General features: G+C 48.0%; 1 protein-coding gene across 1 annotated transcript in view; it reads right to left on the reverse strand.

The window, feature by feature from the left end:
* Positions 1-17,271, reverse strand: part of Sema4b (semaphorin 4B) — a 37,524-nt gene extending 20,253 nt beyond the window's left edge. The window contains exons 1-2 of the mRNA XM_026388193.2: positions 17,133-17,271; positions 4,090-4,338 (exon numbers count right to left, since the gene is read on the reverse strand). Coding sequence (XP_026243978.2) covers positions 4,090-4,201 — 112 coding nt within the window. The 5' untranslated portion in view covers positions 4,202-4,338; positions 17,133-17,271. The remainder of the gene's footprint in view (positions 1-4,089; positions 4,339-17,132) is intronic.
* Between the last annotated feature and the right edge of the window lie 374 nt (positions 17,272-17,645).

A 17,645-nucleotide genomic window follows, 5' to 3' on the forward strand; every position in this document is an offset into this window, starting at 1 on the left:
GAAAGTCCCTCACTGCAGGCCCCACCCCGCTAGAGCCCTCTAATATAGAAGATGGGCTTCAAGATGGACCCATGAGTGCAGAGCTCAGGGGTCCCAATGGAGAATAGGTCAGATCACAGGCTTTGGAGGCAGAACTCTACGACCTGGACAAAATCCTTCCCCCTGTGATCCTGAGCAATCTTACCTATAAGTCCAGACCATGAAAGCCTGATGCTCACAATAGCTCTATCCCCATTACCTCACCTTCTACCTTCTTCTAAGCCCAAATGCTAGATCACCAACTATATCACCTAAAAACCTCAGCAACTTAGCGAGGCCCAAAGTAACTTGGTGAGAACTTGTCTCAAAATAAAAACTAAAAAGGATGGCGATATAGCTCAGTGGTGAAGTACCCCTGGGTTTAATTTCCAGTACTTTCCCCTCAAAAAAAAAAAAAATCAAAGTTCCCCTTTGCCCCAAGAATCTCATCTGCTTGGGACTGGACATCTTCTCCCTCCCTGTCCCTCTCCAACTCTGATCTTCCCTATCCTCTGCAGAGGGCTGTATACAGCCAGCACTCACACGATGTCCACCATGTTGGTGCAAAAAGACTCACACAGTGAGGCTGGAGGGACTTTCTAGCACAGCAGAGCAGAAGCTACTGTCTTTTACTGGGGACACTCGCAGCACGTGCCAGGCATCATGCCAAACACTTTACTTGCGTTATTTCATGTAATCCTCTCAGGAGTCTGGGCGACAGGTCCTGCTATTATTATTCCAGTCTTTCCAACATGAGAGCAGGCTTGGAGAAGGCCGGAAGCTTGCTCTGGGATATGTAGTTAGTGAGGGAGGTCAGCTAGTTTTCCCAACTAGGTTCTTAGCATTCAGTTACAGCCCTGTCCATTTGGCCCTGAAGAACCATGAAAAGGCCAGCGGATGGGACAGAGCTGAAGACAAAGACTCATTCCAAGCTGAGGCCGCAACAAGGAGGGTGGGATAAGACTAAACAAGCAAGCAGCACAGGGGACCTCTCAAGGCAGTCTTCACCCTGGGTGCCTGACCCAGGATCAGAGGATTAGCATCTGATTCGTGCCAAGGTCCCTGCTCTCTGCTCACTGGGGTTTTCTTGACTGAAGTTTGCAGGCCTATAGATTTATTTTCAATCTAGTTCAGACACACTGTGTCCAAGCTTTCCAGAAATGCACTTCTTGGGCAGGGGGACATTATAACTCCCTTAAATTGCCTAAATAAGGGAATTACATAAGATTTTGGTGAAACAGGGAACAGATTTGTTTTATTTCTTCTCACATGGCCAGGCTGGGAGGCACTGGACCCTATAGTCAATATCACTCCTGCCACTGACAATGCTCTGGTCCTAGAACTTTTCAGTTTTCAGTGCAAAAGAACTCAAGTTCCACACTCTTCTCTCATATATTCCTTTCACAGAGACTTCCAGATAACTCTGGAGTCCCCATTGCCTACCCCTAGTCGTCCTTTTCCTGCCCTCACCACCTAAAGGCCCCAAGAATGTGCTATTCATCAACACTGATGGTGGGGGTTTTCCATGAGGGACCCCAGATGCAGAGCAACTAGATGCTCCATCCATTTCAATGGATTTGTTTTAAGCTGTGGACATAGCCCACTGTCTTAGGTATCCTGGCCCTTGGGAGGTTTAGGTGAAAATTCAGTAGGGGAAGGTAGGTGGCAGGAAGAGGGGGTGTGGTCTCGGGTCCCATGCTTCTCTTCCTGAGAGGCATGTGAAGGAAGGACCCAAAGGCCCTGGGCCAAGCATCCCTTGGTCACCATAGGCCTGCCCAAGATGGGCAGGCTGCCAGGAACATCTAACGAGCCCCCAGGGATGAGGGAGGAAACTGCCTCAAGCCACACTGAGGATGAGCCTGTTCAGTCACTATTGAGCATTCCCCTTTGGAACTCCCAGACAGGCAAAGGATCTGCACATAGATAGGAGGTAGAGACAGGTATTAAGGGCCAGGCAGACGCTCAGGGAGGGGAAGTATGCCAGGTGTGGTAGCTCAGTCAAGTGTGGATATGTGTTCCATAGTTCAGTAGGTGGGGGTATTGCTGAACTATTCTAGGGATTTGGTAGGACTGGAAAAGGGGTTCCATCTGGGAAGACCTGGCCCCAAGAGCACAGTGGAAGGGGTCTTTTCTTTAGGACTTCCAGTCTGATGAATACTATGGCCTGCATTTCAGGCCCTCTGAATCTCTCACCTAGACACCCTTGTACAATCTGTGACAGTCCTGACAAATAAACTGGTGTGACCTGTACAGGGGGTTTTGGTGTGTGACAAAAGTCCCCACTAGAGCCTAACTGTGGAAATGAGCCAGGTACTAGGACTGTGCAGTCAATAACTAAGAGTTCAGCTGTTTTCAGGAAGCAGGTCCTCTTATTTTCCCCCTTCACAGTTCCCCAGTTCTGCTTTCCAGTCACCCTTTTCTGAGTTGGACACAACACTTACTGCATTTTCTGAGTGGGACACTTATTGCATCTATCATGGCCCTGTGAGCCAGTCCAGTTTCCCCAAGGTATAAGTGAAGTCCATCAGAGGATCTGTCTCCACTTCACCTCACTTCCCAAACTAAGAGGGTCTGAAGGCCAAAAATGAGTCAAGGTCACGGCAGAAATAGCAAGGCAGTCAGCCTGAGGCTAAACACACCTGTTCATCCTCACTTCACAAGCTGGAGCATCCAAGGGGCTGCAGTCACCCCCCCCCCCCCACCATCCCCTCCTCAGGAAAAACTGCCCTAGCTTTGTGCAGGATGTGTAAGAGTGGTCCAAGGTCAATGTATATCAAGAATGATAGCTAATACCTATTGAGCAGTTTCTGTACCAAGCCCTGTCTTAAGGACTTTTCAAACATGTGATGATTTAATACTCAGAAACCTGAGTTAGGTGCAATTATTATCCCCATTTTACAAATAAGGAAACCAAGGTCCACAGAAGTAGCTTGCTCCAGGTCACAGGGATACTAAATACTAAGTGGCTGAGGTAGGATCTGAACCCAGGCTGTCTGCAATGCTTCAGATAGATGTTAACACAGGGCTACTCAGGTCACTGGAGCCCTGCCTTAATTTAAGTGCTGATTCTGCTCTGTCCTTTTGTAAATAGGATGTTTTTAGGGGTGGGGATGCTGTGAGGAGAGGAAGCCTGGACTGTTTCAGTCTGTAACCTCTAATTTGCTTTATTCTAATTTATACAAGGTGACAACCAGTTAAAGGGCTTGGAGAAACATTTGTTGGGCACCTATAAGCCTATGCCCATATACTGCACCTAGTTTTATCAAATCCCCAAGATAGCTCTGCAAGATACCTAGGACTGAGTCCTCTTCCCAAATAAGGAAACTGGGGAGCAGAAAGTACTTACTGGGCTGGGGACTCAGGTCCCTCTGATTCCAAAGCCTGAATGGCCAAGAGGAGCTGGGAGTAAAGAGGCAAGAGCAGAAACGGGAAAGGGAGGTGACCAGAGGAAGGTGGCCCAAAAGGATGGCATTCCAGGTCACTCTAAAGAGGGCTGGCTCCCAGGACCTGGGGCGGTGGAGATGGGGGTTCCCTCCAGTCAAGGACAGAGGGGCAGGGAAGAAAGATCAGGCGCTCGCCAGCCAGCCACCTCTCCTGGAGTTGCAGTAACTTGCTAGGAATACCAGAACCCCAGTGTTTACAGCACAGCAAGCACCAGACTCCCTCCACCCAGAGCCGTGCTCAGGGGGCGGCACTGGGGGCGGCACCGCCGCCGGTTCTGGCCAGCATCAAAGACAAGGAGATGGACAGGGTGGCCACCGAGTGCAGGCCAGGTGGTCAGCACCCGGAGGCCCCCAGACACAACGGAAAATGTATCTTCCTAGGGGATGAGCGACAGTGAGTGAAACCCCCTCCATGCCCAGAAAGAAAACGGAAGAAAGAGGCCCTCGGCCCCACAGCTCCCCTCTCCTTTCCCTCCCTCCCCTCAGCACTTTCGAAAGAGGTATCGTAACGGATCCCAAGCCTCCCACAGGCCCCCTCCTCCCTCCTTTGTCACGGTCACTTCTGCACAAGGCACCTCTCCAAGCAGCCCTCCCCTCCTTACACCCCGCGGGTCGCAGCAGCACTCACCCAGCGGCAGGCTGATCCTGGGGCTGAGAGCCCGCGTCGGAGGCGGCGGCAACAGGAGCAGAGAGAGGAGCAGAAGCGGCAGCGGGGTGGCTGGCCCGCTTGCCCGGCCCATCGCGGCGCTTCGACTTCGGACCGCGGGGAGAGACGGCGTCCTCGAGCTCGGGCTCAGGTTGCTAACTGGAGTCGCAGGCAGCAGCCCCGCCCCGCAGTCCGGCCCCCGAGTCACTCCTCCGGCCTCCCCTTGCAGACCTGGGGGTAGGGGACGCGGACGGGGAACGAGTCACGTGGGTAGCCCCTGGCACCGCGATCCTCCCGCCGGGCGCACGTCCTGCCAGTGGGTTCAGACCAAGCTCCCCAGCGAGTGTCGCTCGAAGGGAGGGAGGGAGAGGAGGGCAAGGAGGAAGTTGGGCGGTTAGTCCTGCCTCTCTGGGCTCCGCTCCTGTCCAACCCTCCCCTTCCCTCTTCCTTTTTCCTGGGCGCTGGAAGCATAAGGGGCGCAGGCTTAGTGCACCCCCTCTGGGCTCGCTTGGAGCGGCCAAGCCGCGAGATCAAGTAGCCACCGACGCAGCTGGAGCCCTGGGCCACGAACGACAGAAGACCCCCAGATCCCCGCCCTACCTCTCAGACCCGCCCACCAGCGCGGGGCAGGGCCCCATTCTGGCTCCTCCGAGACCTCAGTTTGAGAATTGTGCGCCTTGGGAAGGTCAGGCCTCGGTCTCTTTCCTTTATGTGAGGCTCCCCCTAGCCCCCCTTCCTGGCACCCACTTGTCTGTGAACAATTGAACTCCGCAGAGCTCATGCAGACAGGGGGGCTGGTTGCTTGCGAATCTAATTTCCGCAAGAGTCAATCCACTGCAGGTCTTAGCTGGCGGTTCACTACATGCTCAGCACTTAGTCTAGGTACCCTGCGGGGGTTTGACCATGCTTAGAATTCTGTCCACCCTAAGCCCGGGAGGCGGGGCAAAATTAGCTTAAGTGGGCTAAGAGAATTTAATGCACTACACTGCCAAGAAAATGAGATCTTCTTCACAATATGCACTTGACCTGGCAGGGGAAAGGACCCACTAATGCTGGAGTAGTATTCCACAATTCTCCCAACATCCCTATGGGTGGAGTTCAGCAATGCTGAGACCAGGGGTTTTCAGTAGTAGCCTGAACCCCTTATTGAATTCTGAAATCAATTTGGTGAAAAACCAACCTAGAAAAAGCAGAGTTCATGGATCACAGAATGGATGTTTTGGGAAACCTGTTTCAGTTTTTCCTAAGTGTGCACAGGATTACAGTAAAATGTAAGTCCTTATTTAACTACAATAACAAAGGAGTTTGAAAGCCTCTGCTATTCAGTTCCGTGCCCTGGGAACCAAGTCTCCAGGAATTTGCTGCAATTGCAAGACAACTCTTTTTCACCCCGCAGCCAAAATCAGTGTCCTCGGAGTCACATCCTTTTGCCCTGCCTCCCTGCTGCCATATCCTCTCCCACAGCAGGCAGAGGGTGAGCACAGCACTCCAAGTGGCCCAGGTCTCCTCTCTTCAAGCCAAATTTATTCTTGTTACATGATATCTGCACCTCCACCATCCTGACATCCTTGTGTGCACATGGTGCAAGCTAGGCATCCCTTTTAAAGGGGCTCCTAGCATTGGATACAGAATTCCACAGGGGCTGGTGGTGTCATTTGCCTGAAGTCCTAGTGACTGGGGAGTCTGAGGCAGGAGGGTCCCAAGTTCAAAGCCAGCTTCAGCAACTTAGTGAAGCCCTAAACAACTCAGCAAGACCCTGTCTCTAAAATAAAAAAATAAAAAGACTATGATCAAAAAAGAAAGAAAAGTGAAAATCAGGCTGGGCACAGTGGCCCATACCTATAATCCCTGGATCCTTAGGCAGTCCAGCCTCAACAATTTTAGTGAGACCTTGTCTCAAGATAAAAATAAAAAGATCTGGGGATAGAGCTCAATGGTAAAGTGCCCCTGGGTTCTATCCCCAGTATCAAAGAAAATCAAGTCACCCCTCTCCTCTGCTCAGTGGTGAAAATCAAAGGGCAAGAATTGTGTTTGGTTGGTTTGTTAACCTGTCCTAAGCATTAGAACAGTGGCAGGCCCTAGTAAATATTGGTTGAATGAATGAATGAGTGTAACCTAAGAGTCACAAAATACTACAGGCTCATTTTAACTAACAATAGAACTTTTTTTTTTTTTGTACCAGGGATTAAACACAGGGTGCTTACCCACTGAGCCATGTCCCCACTACCCCCACACAGACACCGTTTATTTTGTCCTTTTCTTTCTTTCTTTCTTTCTTTTCTTTTCTTTTTTTTTTTTTTTTTTTTGAGACAGGGTCTTGTCAAGTTGCTTAGGGCCTCACTAAATTGCTGAGACTGGCTTTAAATTGTGATCCTCCTGCCTCAGCCTCCCAAGCCGCTGGGATTACAGGCATGCGCTACCATGGCCAGCTATAGAACTAGGTTTTTATATGCTTTGATCCAGTAAAGACCTCCCCCAAATCTGAAATTAGGCAATTAGCTTTTTCAGTTCAACACAGGACTTAGTATCTCTTGTAAATCTATTGATTCTGGCCCAGGTTTCATCCTCCTGAAGTCATTTTGAATATTGCTGCAATATTCCCCTCCCACTTTTGAGTAATCTGTAAATTTAGCTAAGTATTCCTATGCCTTTATACAAGTCATTGATAAAGATAATGGATGAGCAGACCTAACACCCAGATCTTGGTTTCTATAAACCAGTTTCCAATAAAAGGAATAAGGACTCCTTGGAAAATGAAAGGAAAAGTACGAAGTAAACACAGGACAGTTTGTTGGCCCAGAAAGCAAAGAGTGATCAAAGACTTATGGGGTCATGTCAAAAGGAGACCTAGGAGGTGCCTTATTCTGTTACTGAGCAAATTTTGCAGGGCGGGAAGGGACTTAGGAGCCAGCTTGATGACCACTTTTTGCATCAAATAGCATAATGGCTTCCAATGCATGAAATTAAAATATAATCCATTAATTTCTGTAAAGAAAATCTTCTGTAAAGGAAGATTTTCTTTACAGAAAAATGCTGACTAAAAATGTAGACTCAAACAAGAATCATCAATGAATGTGAAACTGGCAAATTATTAGGAAAGTATGATTAGCAAGGTCTCAAAGTCTGTCCCACAAATGACTTTACTAATTACCAAAGGGAAGAATTATCTCTGAGAGAGAGATCTGGTAGCTACCATCTTAACCAAAAGGCCAAAAGTATCATCACTGGTTATAGGACTGTGTGACATAATTTACCTCCTGATTTGATGCAATAAGAAGTATACAACAGGGCTGGGGCTGTAGCTCAGTAATAGAGTGCCCGCCTTGCACGTATGGGGCACTGGGTTTGATCCTCAGCACCACATAAAAAGAAATAAAGATATTGTGTCCATCTACAACTAAAAAATATTTTTAAAAAAGAAGTATACAACAATCTTGTGGCATTCTTGCCGAAAGTGTTTAATCCAGATCTAATAACAAGGATGCAATCAGACATATCCAGTATGTGGGAACATTCTATAAAACAACTAGCCTGAATTCTTCCAAAAGGTCAATCTAGTAACAGGCAAAAAAGATGGGACCATTTTAGGTTCAGAGACTAAAAAGGCATAATGACCAAAGGTAATAAATGAACCTTGATTGAATCTTGGAGAGAAAAAATGCCATGGAGCAATTGGGAAAATTTTAATATAGACTGTGTAAGATGATATTTACTGGGTTTTAAAAATTTTTTTTTGGTATTGGGGATTGAACCTAGGAATGCTTTACCGCTAAGCTACATCCCCAGCCCTTTTATTTTCCTTTTTCAGACAGGATCTAAGTTACTGAGGCTGACTTCAAATTTGTGATCCTCCTGCCTTAGCCTCCAAAATCACTGGGATTACAGGTGTGTAATAAATACCATGCCCAGCTGGTATTTATTGACTTTATTGTTTATTTTCTAGGTTTTTTGTTTTTTTGTTTTTGTATGGGGATTGAACCCAATTTTTTTGAGATAGGGTCTTACTAAGTTATCCTGAACTTGCAATAGTTCTGCCTCAGCTGGGATTACAGGCATGCTCAATATTGCTCATTTTCTTAGGTATGATAATGGTATTTCTTATGTATGATAAAGTCCTTGTTTTTTGGAAATGCCTATTGAGGTTTTTAGAGGTGAAGTGTCATGATACTACAACTTATTTTCAAATACTTCAGCAAAAAAAACCAAAGTTGTGTGTGTGTGTGTGTGTGTGTGTGTGTGTGTTAGAAAGAGTAAGAACATGACTGTGGTAAAACTTTAACAATTTGTCGGGCTGGGGATGTGGCTCAGTGGTAGTGTGCTCACCTGGCATGCGTGCGGCCCACATACAAACAAAGATGTTCTGTCCGCCGATAACTAAAAAATAAAATATTAAAATTCTCTCTCTCTCTCCCTCTCTCTTTAAAAAAAAAACTTTCAAAAAAAAAAACAGTTTGTCAATAAAGGTAAAGTTATGGATATTTTTGTACCGATCCTTTAGCTCTTCATTTGGGAAAAATAAGTAAGACCACCGAAAAAAGAGCCCCGTGGCATGTCATAGGATCCCCTCAATAGGGTTAAAATAGACCAATAGCCCTAATAGGTTGAGCAATTATCTCTGTGCCCTCCTAACTCCACTGTTTAGCCCACGTTTCTCCATATTATCCATAAGACTATTATGGGAAAAACCTTCAAGAAATTTTGTCGAAATGAAGATAATGGTTACAGCATTTCCTTCTCTTGTTTTCTGCTTATTGCCCTTACTTAGAGCAGCACTTGATCTGTGGCCACCTGCTCAATTAGTCTTTGTTGAGAACCTGAATCTCAACATCAGATAGTTCCTAAGGCGGCAGAAAGATTGGTCTGCCTCGAGTCTTGGCAACACAGGGCTATACTCATCTCTGGGGAGAGGAGGCAGGGGCTGCTGCAGCCTCACTTGGTGGTTAATTATATCCTGCTCACGGCTGCTCAAATGCTTCAAAAGTATGTCTTGTGCCAACTGGGCAGCAAGCCCCTTGAGGGCAGTGACAGGTCTTCAGTCTTCCAAACCCCCTTTGCCTCTCATGGCACTCCAGTACGAGCTCCACAGGGCTGACAATAGGAGGGGCCCAATGTTGGCCTGGAGAAGAGCCCTCTAACCCGCATCCCCAGCCTGGCAACCTCAGTCCTCGTGGGCTCCACCGTCTTCTGTGAGTGTGCTAATGTGTTCTCCCCAGACTGGAAGAAACAGAAGGACAACCGACAGAGAAAAATCTCCTTTGAACAGACTTCCTATAGGCTGAAGAGTGGTTCCCAAGCCAATGACATGTCTCTTCTTCCCCTCTGCTTCTCTTGGATGGAGGCAAGTCTTTCTTGGCCAGAATTGTCAGTGTTTATAAAGAGCTCAGGGGGCAGCTTAGAAAGGGAGTACAGAGTGGTGGTGGGGCAGGGGGGGGGAGGGCAGAGAGAAAAGCAACACTTCCTCTGTGCTCGGAGCCAGCAGGATGAAGTCATCATCAAGTGTGGCCCTCCATCTCCATCTCCACCCGTGCTCACTGGTCCTAACTCATCCTCCCATTCTGACCCTCCTGCCTTCTCTATCTGAGGGTCTGTCTTATGCACACATAAGGACAAAGGCACAAGAATGAGAGGTAATGTGGGGAAGCTCGGTGGCACACGCATGCATGCCTATAATCCCTTGGGAGACTGAGGAGGCTTGGGAGGCTGAGGCATAAGGATTTCGTGTTCAAAGCCAGCCTCAGCAACTTAGCAAGTTCCTAAGCAACTCAGTGAGACCCTGTCTCTAGATAAAATATAAAACAGGGCTGGGGATGTGGCTCAATGGTTAAGTGTCTGGGTTCAAATCCCAGTAGCACACACACAAAATAAAGAATAAGAGGTAAAATGTGCATTGGAAGACATTATAACAAAGTTGAGACAAAACTTCTCTGCGGTGAGAGATGTCAGACTAGTGAGTACATGGCTTGTAGGCAGGAGAGGAGGAAACTTGAGGGATGATAGAAACATTCTATATCTAGATCTGGTATTGGTTTTCCAAGTGTGTACAAATGTTAAAATGTCAAGCTGTATACTTAAGATCCATGCACTTTACTGTATGTAAACTTATACTTTCTATCTATTATCATAGGGAAAAAAAGAGAGACTGGCTGGGCGGGGTGGCCACACCTGTAATCCTAGCTACTTGGGAGGCTGGGGCAGGAGGGGCAGGAGGATGGAGAGTTTTCGGGTAGCCGGTGGTAAAATTTTAAAAAAAGAGAGGAACTACTGAAGAAGGAAAGAGAATGATGAGAAATAAGAAAGGCTACTGAGAAAGAGAAAATAAAAAAAACAAGAAGAAAACTGTAAACCAGGTGTGGAGGCACACGCCTATAATCCCAGTGGCTAGAGAGGCTGAGTCCCTCAGCAAGATCCCGTCTCTAAATAAAATACAAAAAAGATCTGAGGATGTGGCTCAGTGATTAAGCACCCCTGGGTTCAATCCCTGTAAAAAAAAAAAAAAAGAAGAAGAAGAAGAAATGTGAATCAAATGAACACATCTATCTGCTGCCTCTCTCCTGTTTCTTCTCTCCAGGAAGGCTGGGAATAGGCACCAGGCAAGCATTCGCCACAGAACCTTCAGCAGGCCACATTCAGTCTCCTAAACCCATCAATACTGATTAATCACCTGAGGTACCACTTCTGCCCAGGTGCAAACAAGGCATCCTTGCCCATGAATGACCCCTGCCAGGCAGTCCCTAGCCAAGCCTGCCAGCTCTGATTCCCACCCAGGGAGCCTGGCTCCCTGGCTCCCACAATTCTACTCGGGAGTCATTGCTTTGTTTGCTGCCCTTGGGGGGGGGGCCTCCTGCCAAGTCCAGTGGAGCTTGAACCCAGAGGTCCCACTTTCCCTCCTAGGGTAGTCTCCAGACTCCTCCCTGCTCTTGGTGCTGACTGGCAGCCTGCCCAAGCAAGGCCTTGCAGACACAAACTGGCTGTGGCCCAGCTCCTCAGGTCCTGGCCCCCTGCCACTATCCCCTCGTAGCCCCAAGTCCTTCTCTTATACCAATCTGCAGCTGCAGCTCCCCACCCTGCCCTGGCTGGGCACGCCACTTCTGTCTCTTCTCTAGGGCTCGGTAAGTAGCTCAGCTGCAGCATGGATACATTTTGATGAGCAAGTGACACCAGCTGGCACATCCTGTGTGTGCTTTTAAATCAGCCAATAGCTGCCAGGTCCTGGGGGCTGGGTGCTTCCTTGGGGCAGTGCCCTCTGCAGAAGAGGGCATCCACCCAGGGTTAGTACTAATACTGCCTTCAAATCTCAGGCAGCTTTCAACCAAGGTCTGGCAATGAATGTAAATAAATGGCCTCATCTCTATTCCCCAAACCAGGTTCCTGTCCACTGGTCCTTTGTTTTTTTCTTGATCCTGTAAGTGCAAGAATCCAGTGACTGAGTACACAGGTTCTTCTATCAGAAGAAATCAACATTACCTGTTATTTTTGTGGGCTTTAAGAAAGTCGTTTAGATTGGGGGTGTAGCTCAATGGTAAAGTACTTGTTTAAAAAAAAAAAATGGGAAAGAAAGCCATGCATCCCTCTGGACCTCCATTTCCTCATCTGCAATGGGAATACTAACAGTACTTTAGAGCAGTTAAAAGAAATGAAGAGATAATACCTATAAAGCAATTGGCAACACTGGAATGTAGTGATTGCTCCATGTTCCAGGCTATGGTATCACTCCATATAAAAGTTGTCCAAAGCCTCAACAACTTTTAACCATGTTAGATGCCCATGCTAAGGATCCCCCTACCCCTTCTAGGCTCTTTTCTTGGTTAGGCTGCCTCCTACAAATCCAGTGCTGAGGTTGCAACTCTCACAGGGAGAAGAAACCAGCCTACCCAGCCCAAACCTGGGTGTGCCCGCTATGGTGAGCAGCCTGCCACCCAGCACCACCCCCACTGGGCCTGTTGGGGCCTGATTTGGCCACTCCCTGGGAGGGGATCCCCCCCCCCCGCCCTACAGGGGTATTGTGCAACCTGCAGGGCTCAATCTGTCCCTGCCCAGGCAGGGTAGAACATGAAGTTGCCACTGTCACTCCTTTGCACCCCCAACACTAGCTCAGGAGATATTGTGCCTTTAGGCCTGCTCACTGGGGGGACTAGAGAGCATAGGGTAATTGGCCTGACAGGTACTTGGCACCTATAACCCTGAAGGGGCACAGTGACTGCCCAGCAACTCTGCCCTGCTCTCAAACCACTGCAGCCTCTCACAGGTAGAAGGTAAGTGTTCTAGGCCAGGTAAGGATGGGGCAAGAAGGATTCAGGCCTGGGGGAGAAAGAGTCTTGGCTTCCAGTTCAGCTTATTATAAGACTCAGTTCTCAAGATCTTAAGAAGTAAGAAACTTATCTCTCCATTTGCCACTGAGTTCTTTCCTTCGTAAATCCACTCTGAGCCCCAGGCCCCTAGGCATTGCTCTATGAAGGCCAGGGCCCTGCCATTACCCAAGAGAATAAACCTTCCTTCCCAGGCCCAAGGTTCTCCACTTAGCCTCTTTTGTCCCAGAGAGGATGGGCATTTTAGGCCACCTGGTAGGTCTCAATCACTTTAGATTACCTGGTGGCTGCCACTCTTGCTCCCAGATAGAGCCTTTCTCTTTTTTTTTTTTTTTAATATTTATTTTTTAGTTCTCGGCGGACACAACATCTTTGTTGGTATGTGGTGCTGAGGATCGAACCCCGGTCGCACGCATGCCAGGCGAGCGCGCTACCGCTTGAGCCACATCCCCAGCCCCTAGAGCCTTTCTCTTGACTGTGATGCTGAATCCAGAGAGTAGGCAGGTTGGTATGCCTACAAGGGTGGTGGGAATGGACATATAGGTTGCTATTTTTTCTGTGGCTGCAAGGATGGTACTTCCACCCTGCTTTGCCAGAATGAAGGTTCTAAGAAATACCCAACCCATAGTGGTATGCCCACTTGCCACCCTAAAGCAATGGCATCAGGAGACAACACTCGCAGAAAGGGCAACAAAGACTTTTCTGAGGGAGCTTATACACTAACTACCCAGGCCCGTGACTCCCTGGGACTTGCTAGCAGCACCATTTATAAGTGTAAAGTGAGCATCAGGCTGGAGGTTGCCACACCAGGAACTCTGCAGCACTTGAGGTTCTGAGTGGCCCTAGCCTGGTCCCAGCAGGGGAGGGAGCTCTAAGGAGCCAGACCCACCCAGACATGGGATTAGTTCCAAATCTCCTATCTTGTGGTTTCCATACCCCCTTGAAAGAGCAGACCCCGTTTGCACCTCCTAGAGCCTCTTCAATGAATGCTGCCTTAGGCCTTTTCACTGCAGCCTGTGGGATGTGGAGCAGAGCAGGGAGCCCCTTAACCCCAGGGTAGGTGTCAGGAAATTGTGAACCCCAAGAATGACATGCTATTTCTGGAGAAAGGGGATCAGAGTTTTCATCTGATTTCAAAAGGATCCTTGTCAACTCCCTCACAACAGAGGGAGACATAAGTTAGGTGGCTCATGCCTGTAATTCCAGTGATTTAGGAGGCTGAAGCAAGAGAATCAAAAGTCGGAGGCCAGCCTGACAATTTAATAAGACCCTATCTCAAAATAAAAAAATAGGAAGGGCTAAGGATGTAGCTCAGTGGTACAGTGCCCCTACGTTTAATCCCCAGTAACTAACAAAACAAAATAAAATAAAAAACTCCCACATTGTGGCTCAGTGGTAGAGCGCTTGCCTAGCACAGGCAGGACCCGGGTTCGATCCTCCAGCACCACATAAAAATAAAGGCATTGTGTTGTGACCATCTACACCTAAAAAAATAAATATTAAAAAAAAAAACTCCCCTCCCCAAAAAATGAGGAACTATTTCTTTAAGTTAGATTGATCTGCAGATACAGGGAACTTTCAAAATTAGCCTTGATCAAGCCAGGCACTCTGACATATGCCTATAATCCTCAAAACCCTGGAGGCTGAGGCAGGAGGATCACAAATTGAAGTCCAGTCTCAGAAACTTAGAAAGCCCTCAGCAACTTAATGAGGCTCTGTCTCAAAATAAAAAATACAAAGTCTAGGGATATAACTTAGTGGCAGAGCACTCTTCGGTTCAATCCCCAGTACCAAACAAACAAAACAAAAAATTAGCCTTCTTCAGGTAAAAAGAAATCATACCTTACTTTGGAACAGTTATATAACTGTGATGTGAAATATTTGGCAAACTCTTTTCACCTAAATCAAAGTTGACATTTAACACTGTGCTGACCTTTTTACATTTAATCATTTATTTAATCCTCACAACAGAGGGAGACATAAGTTACAGTTTATTCCCACTACACAGACAAGAAACTGGAGCACAGAGAGGCTCGGGAACTTGCTCAAGTCACACAAGTGCTAAATCAGGTCTAGAACCAGACCCAGATCTTCTACTCCAGGGCCCACATGGGCACTCTACCTATAGTCAGAATCTCAACCAGGTTTCTAAAGCCATCTCCTCTTCAGATAATATGGGCTGTTGTCCTTCCTGCCTTTCAATTCCTCTCTCTCTCTCATCTCTTCCTCTTTTCCTTCCTTCTCCATCCTTCCTTTCTTCATTCCTTCTTCCCACAAATGTTTCTGGGGCACTTGCTGCCTTCTAAGCATTGTTGATAATGTGAAGGAAATGGTAGCTGCCTCACATTTACAGTGCATCGGGATCCTTTAAGCTCTTCCTTCCAGGGAAAACCCATCCTCACCCACATTTCTTTAGACATGTCCATTACTCATTTCTTTGTTCCCAAAAGGTAGTGGCCAGGGCCAACCTGGCAGAGCTCCAGCAGTGCTCCCAGGCAGTAGAGGCTAGAATCCTGTTGTTTTTGACGATTTCCAGAGTTGCTTCTCTGGGTTCCCTCTGCACTCAGCTCAGATTTCCATTAAGGCACTCATTATGCTGTAGTAAAACACTCATTTGCACATCCCTTCCCTCTCTTCCCTTCTCTTCTACAAGCTGCTTGGTGCAAGAACCAGACTTGCCTAACTCGGGTTTTTAAATCTCCAGCCCCAGGGCAGAACTTGTAAATAGCAGGCACACAGTAAATATTTACTAAATGAATAAATGAGTTTTCTGCTCTAGCTGCCTGTCTCAAATCATTTCCAAACGATTAATTCATTTTCTTTCCCACCTTCCTCTATCCTGTTCAAAGGAAAAGGTACCACACCATGCAGGAAGGGCTAGAGCCTCATTTCCTGGCTTTAGGGCAAAGGGTTTTCTTACTCATATATCTCTAGTCTCAGCTTTGTTGGCTTCAGAAGAGATAGTATGTTGGAGAGTAGCTGAATTCTCTTGCTCCTATTAGATAACAGCATTAAAGTAAAAGTCCTGGGCATATAAGACCCATGTGCCAGGGAGAGAGAATCTTTCAGTTCTCCCTAAAGCAAAAGCCTCAATTTCCCATCTTTAGTTTACCTATTGTCAATGTCTCCGTCTTTAATTTTATTTATTTGAAGCTGGGGATAGAGCCTAAGGCCTCAAAGCATGCTAAACACATGTTGTACCACGGAGCCACACTGCCAGTCCCATTCTCTCTCTCTCTCTTTTTTTTTTTTTTTTTGATACCGGGAATTGAATCCAGGGGTGATTTACCACTGAGCCACATTCCCAGTTCCCCTTTTCCTTCTCCTAAGCCCTTTTATATATATATATATATATATATATATATATATATATATATATATATATTTTTTTTTTTTTTTTTTTAGTTGTTGAGGACCTTTATTTATATGTGGTGCTAAGATTTGAACCCAGTGCCTCACACATGCTAGGCAAGCGCTCTACCTCTGAGCCACAACCCCAGTCCCTCCCCCAGCCCTTTAAAAAAAAAAAATTCTTTTTGAGATAGGCCTCCCTAAAGTGCTTAGGGCCTCACTAAATTGCTGAAGCTGGTCTCATATTTGAGATTCTCCTGCCTTGCCTCCCCAGTCACTGGGATTACAGGCATGAGCCACCATGCCCAGTCCCATCTCCATCTTTAAATTATCTTCAGCCAATAGCGGGTGATATACCTTATTTCTCTGAGCTTCTGAAAGAATATTCACAAAGGAAAACAGCCACAGCCTGGGACTCAGGCAACTGAGTTAAAACTCTGGCCTTCCCACCAACTCACTATCATTTAGGAAGTAATTTAATCTGCGAGTCAAGTTTCCCCCATGAAAATGAGGCAGCACAGGACTAAGTGATTTCTAAATCTCTTCCAGTTGTAAAGCATCTATGGGGGAAATTTTTTTTTAATTATATGCTTCTGGGCTCTTATGGCATTCAACCCTCACAAGAATCCTGTGATTTTTGAAAACTTTTATATGCATTTTTAGTTGTTGATGGGCTTTATTTGATTCTTTATGTATATGCAGTGCTGAGAATCAAACCCAGAGCCTCCCTCACACATGGGGGGCAAGCGCTTTACCACTGAGCTACAACCCCTGTGAGGAAATATAAGCAGAAGTTTGATGACCTTCCCAAGATGACCCAAGGTTCCTGCACTTTTGTGCTAAATCATAATGGCTCTGGAGAGGCCACAACAGGATCTCTTTCCCAAGACCCTCACGTTCCTCCCCTCCTATCCCCTAAATCCACCTAGTTGCTGTAGAGAAGAAAAAAAGCCATAACAAAGGGCCTAATTTGGAGGGTATAAAAAGACCACCATGGGGAGGGGCCCAAGCCTTTCCAAATTCCAAGTGACTACTCTTCCCTCCCGGGTCAGAATTCCCGGTTTGGGAGTAAGGGGTGGCATAAGCAGAGTGTTTTAAGACGCAGTTAAAGGATTCGAAGCAGAGGCCCCCGGTGGCCATGGGAACGTGCGCCAGCCTCCTGCGCTGCCATGGCAACAGGCTCCCCCAGTGGCGGGCGCGGGTGCCCATCAGAGCGTGCAGGTGGCGCCCTCTTGGGAGAGGGGCTTGGCGGGAGGTGGTAGTTCGGAGAGTGGGGGACTGAGGCTGTCCAGCTGCCTGGGCCTCGTTTGTTACCCTGGGGCCGCAGGTCCCATGCCGCCTGGCGACCCCCCCGCCACGCGCGCCTACCTGGAGTGAGTCACCACCCCCGGCGTAGCCACCTCTGAGCCACAGCGCGGCCCGAGGTTCTGCAGGCTCGCTCCCGCTGCCAGGACGGCCCGACACAGTCCCTGGGAGCCCGGAGGGTCCAGCGAACGCCCTCTGTCCAGCGCGGTGTCCCCGGAAATGCTGGGCCGAGGCCAAGCTCCGCCCCGCCCCGCCCCGCCCTGCCAGCGTTTACGGGAAGGTCCCCAGCAGCACTTCTGGCTTCTGGGCTCCACAGCCGCGCGGTCCCTCTCCCCACCCGCCCCGGCCCGGCCACTACTCCGGCCGACCCCGGGCATTTACTCGGGACTCCAGGCTGTCTTCCCACCCCGCCTCGGGTCTTGTCCCCAACCGTGGCTGCGTGCCCAAATAGGCCGCGGGGTCCACGGGGCTGCGTCCTTCTTGACCTTGGAAGGCTCGCTGGTCCTGTCCCTAAGCGGGGCGGTCTCACTAGCTGGAGCCCTGGCTTGGCCCGGGTTGGAATTCACTACTGTTAGC

This window comes from Urocitellus parryii, chromosome 6 (assembly GCF_045843805.1).
Source record: "Urocitellus parryii isolate mUroPar1 chromosome 6, mUroPar1.hap1, whole genome shotgun sequence".
NCBI classification, from domain to species: domain Eukaryota; kingdom Metazoa; phylum Chordata; class Mammalia; order Rodentia; family Sciuridae; genus Urocitellus; species Urocitellus parryii.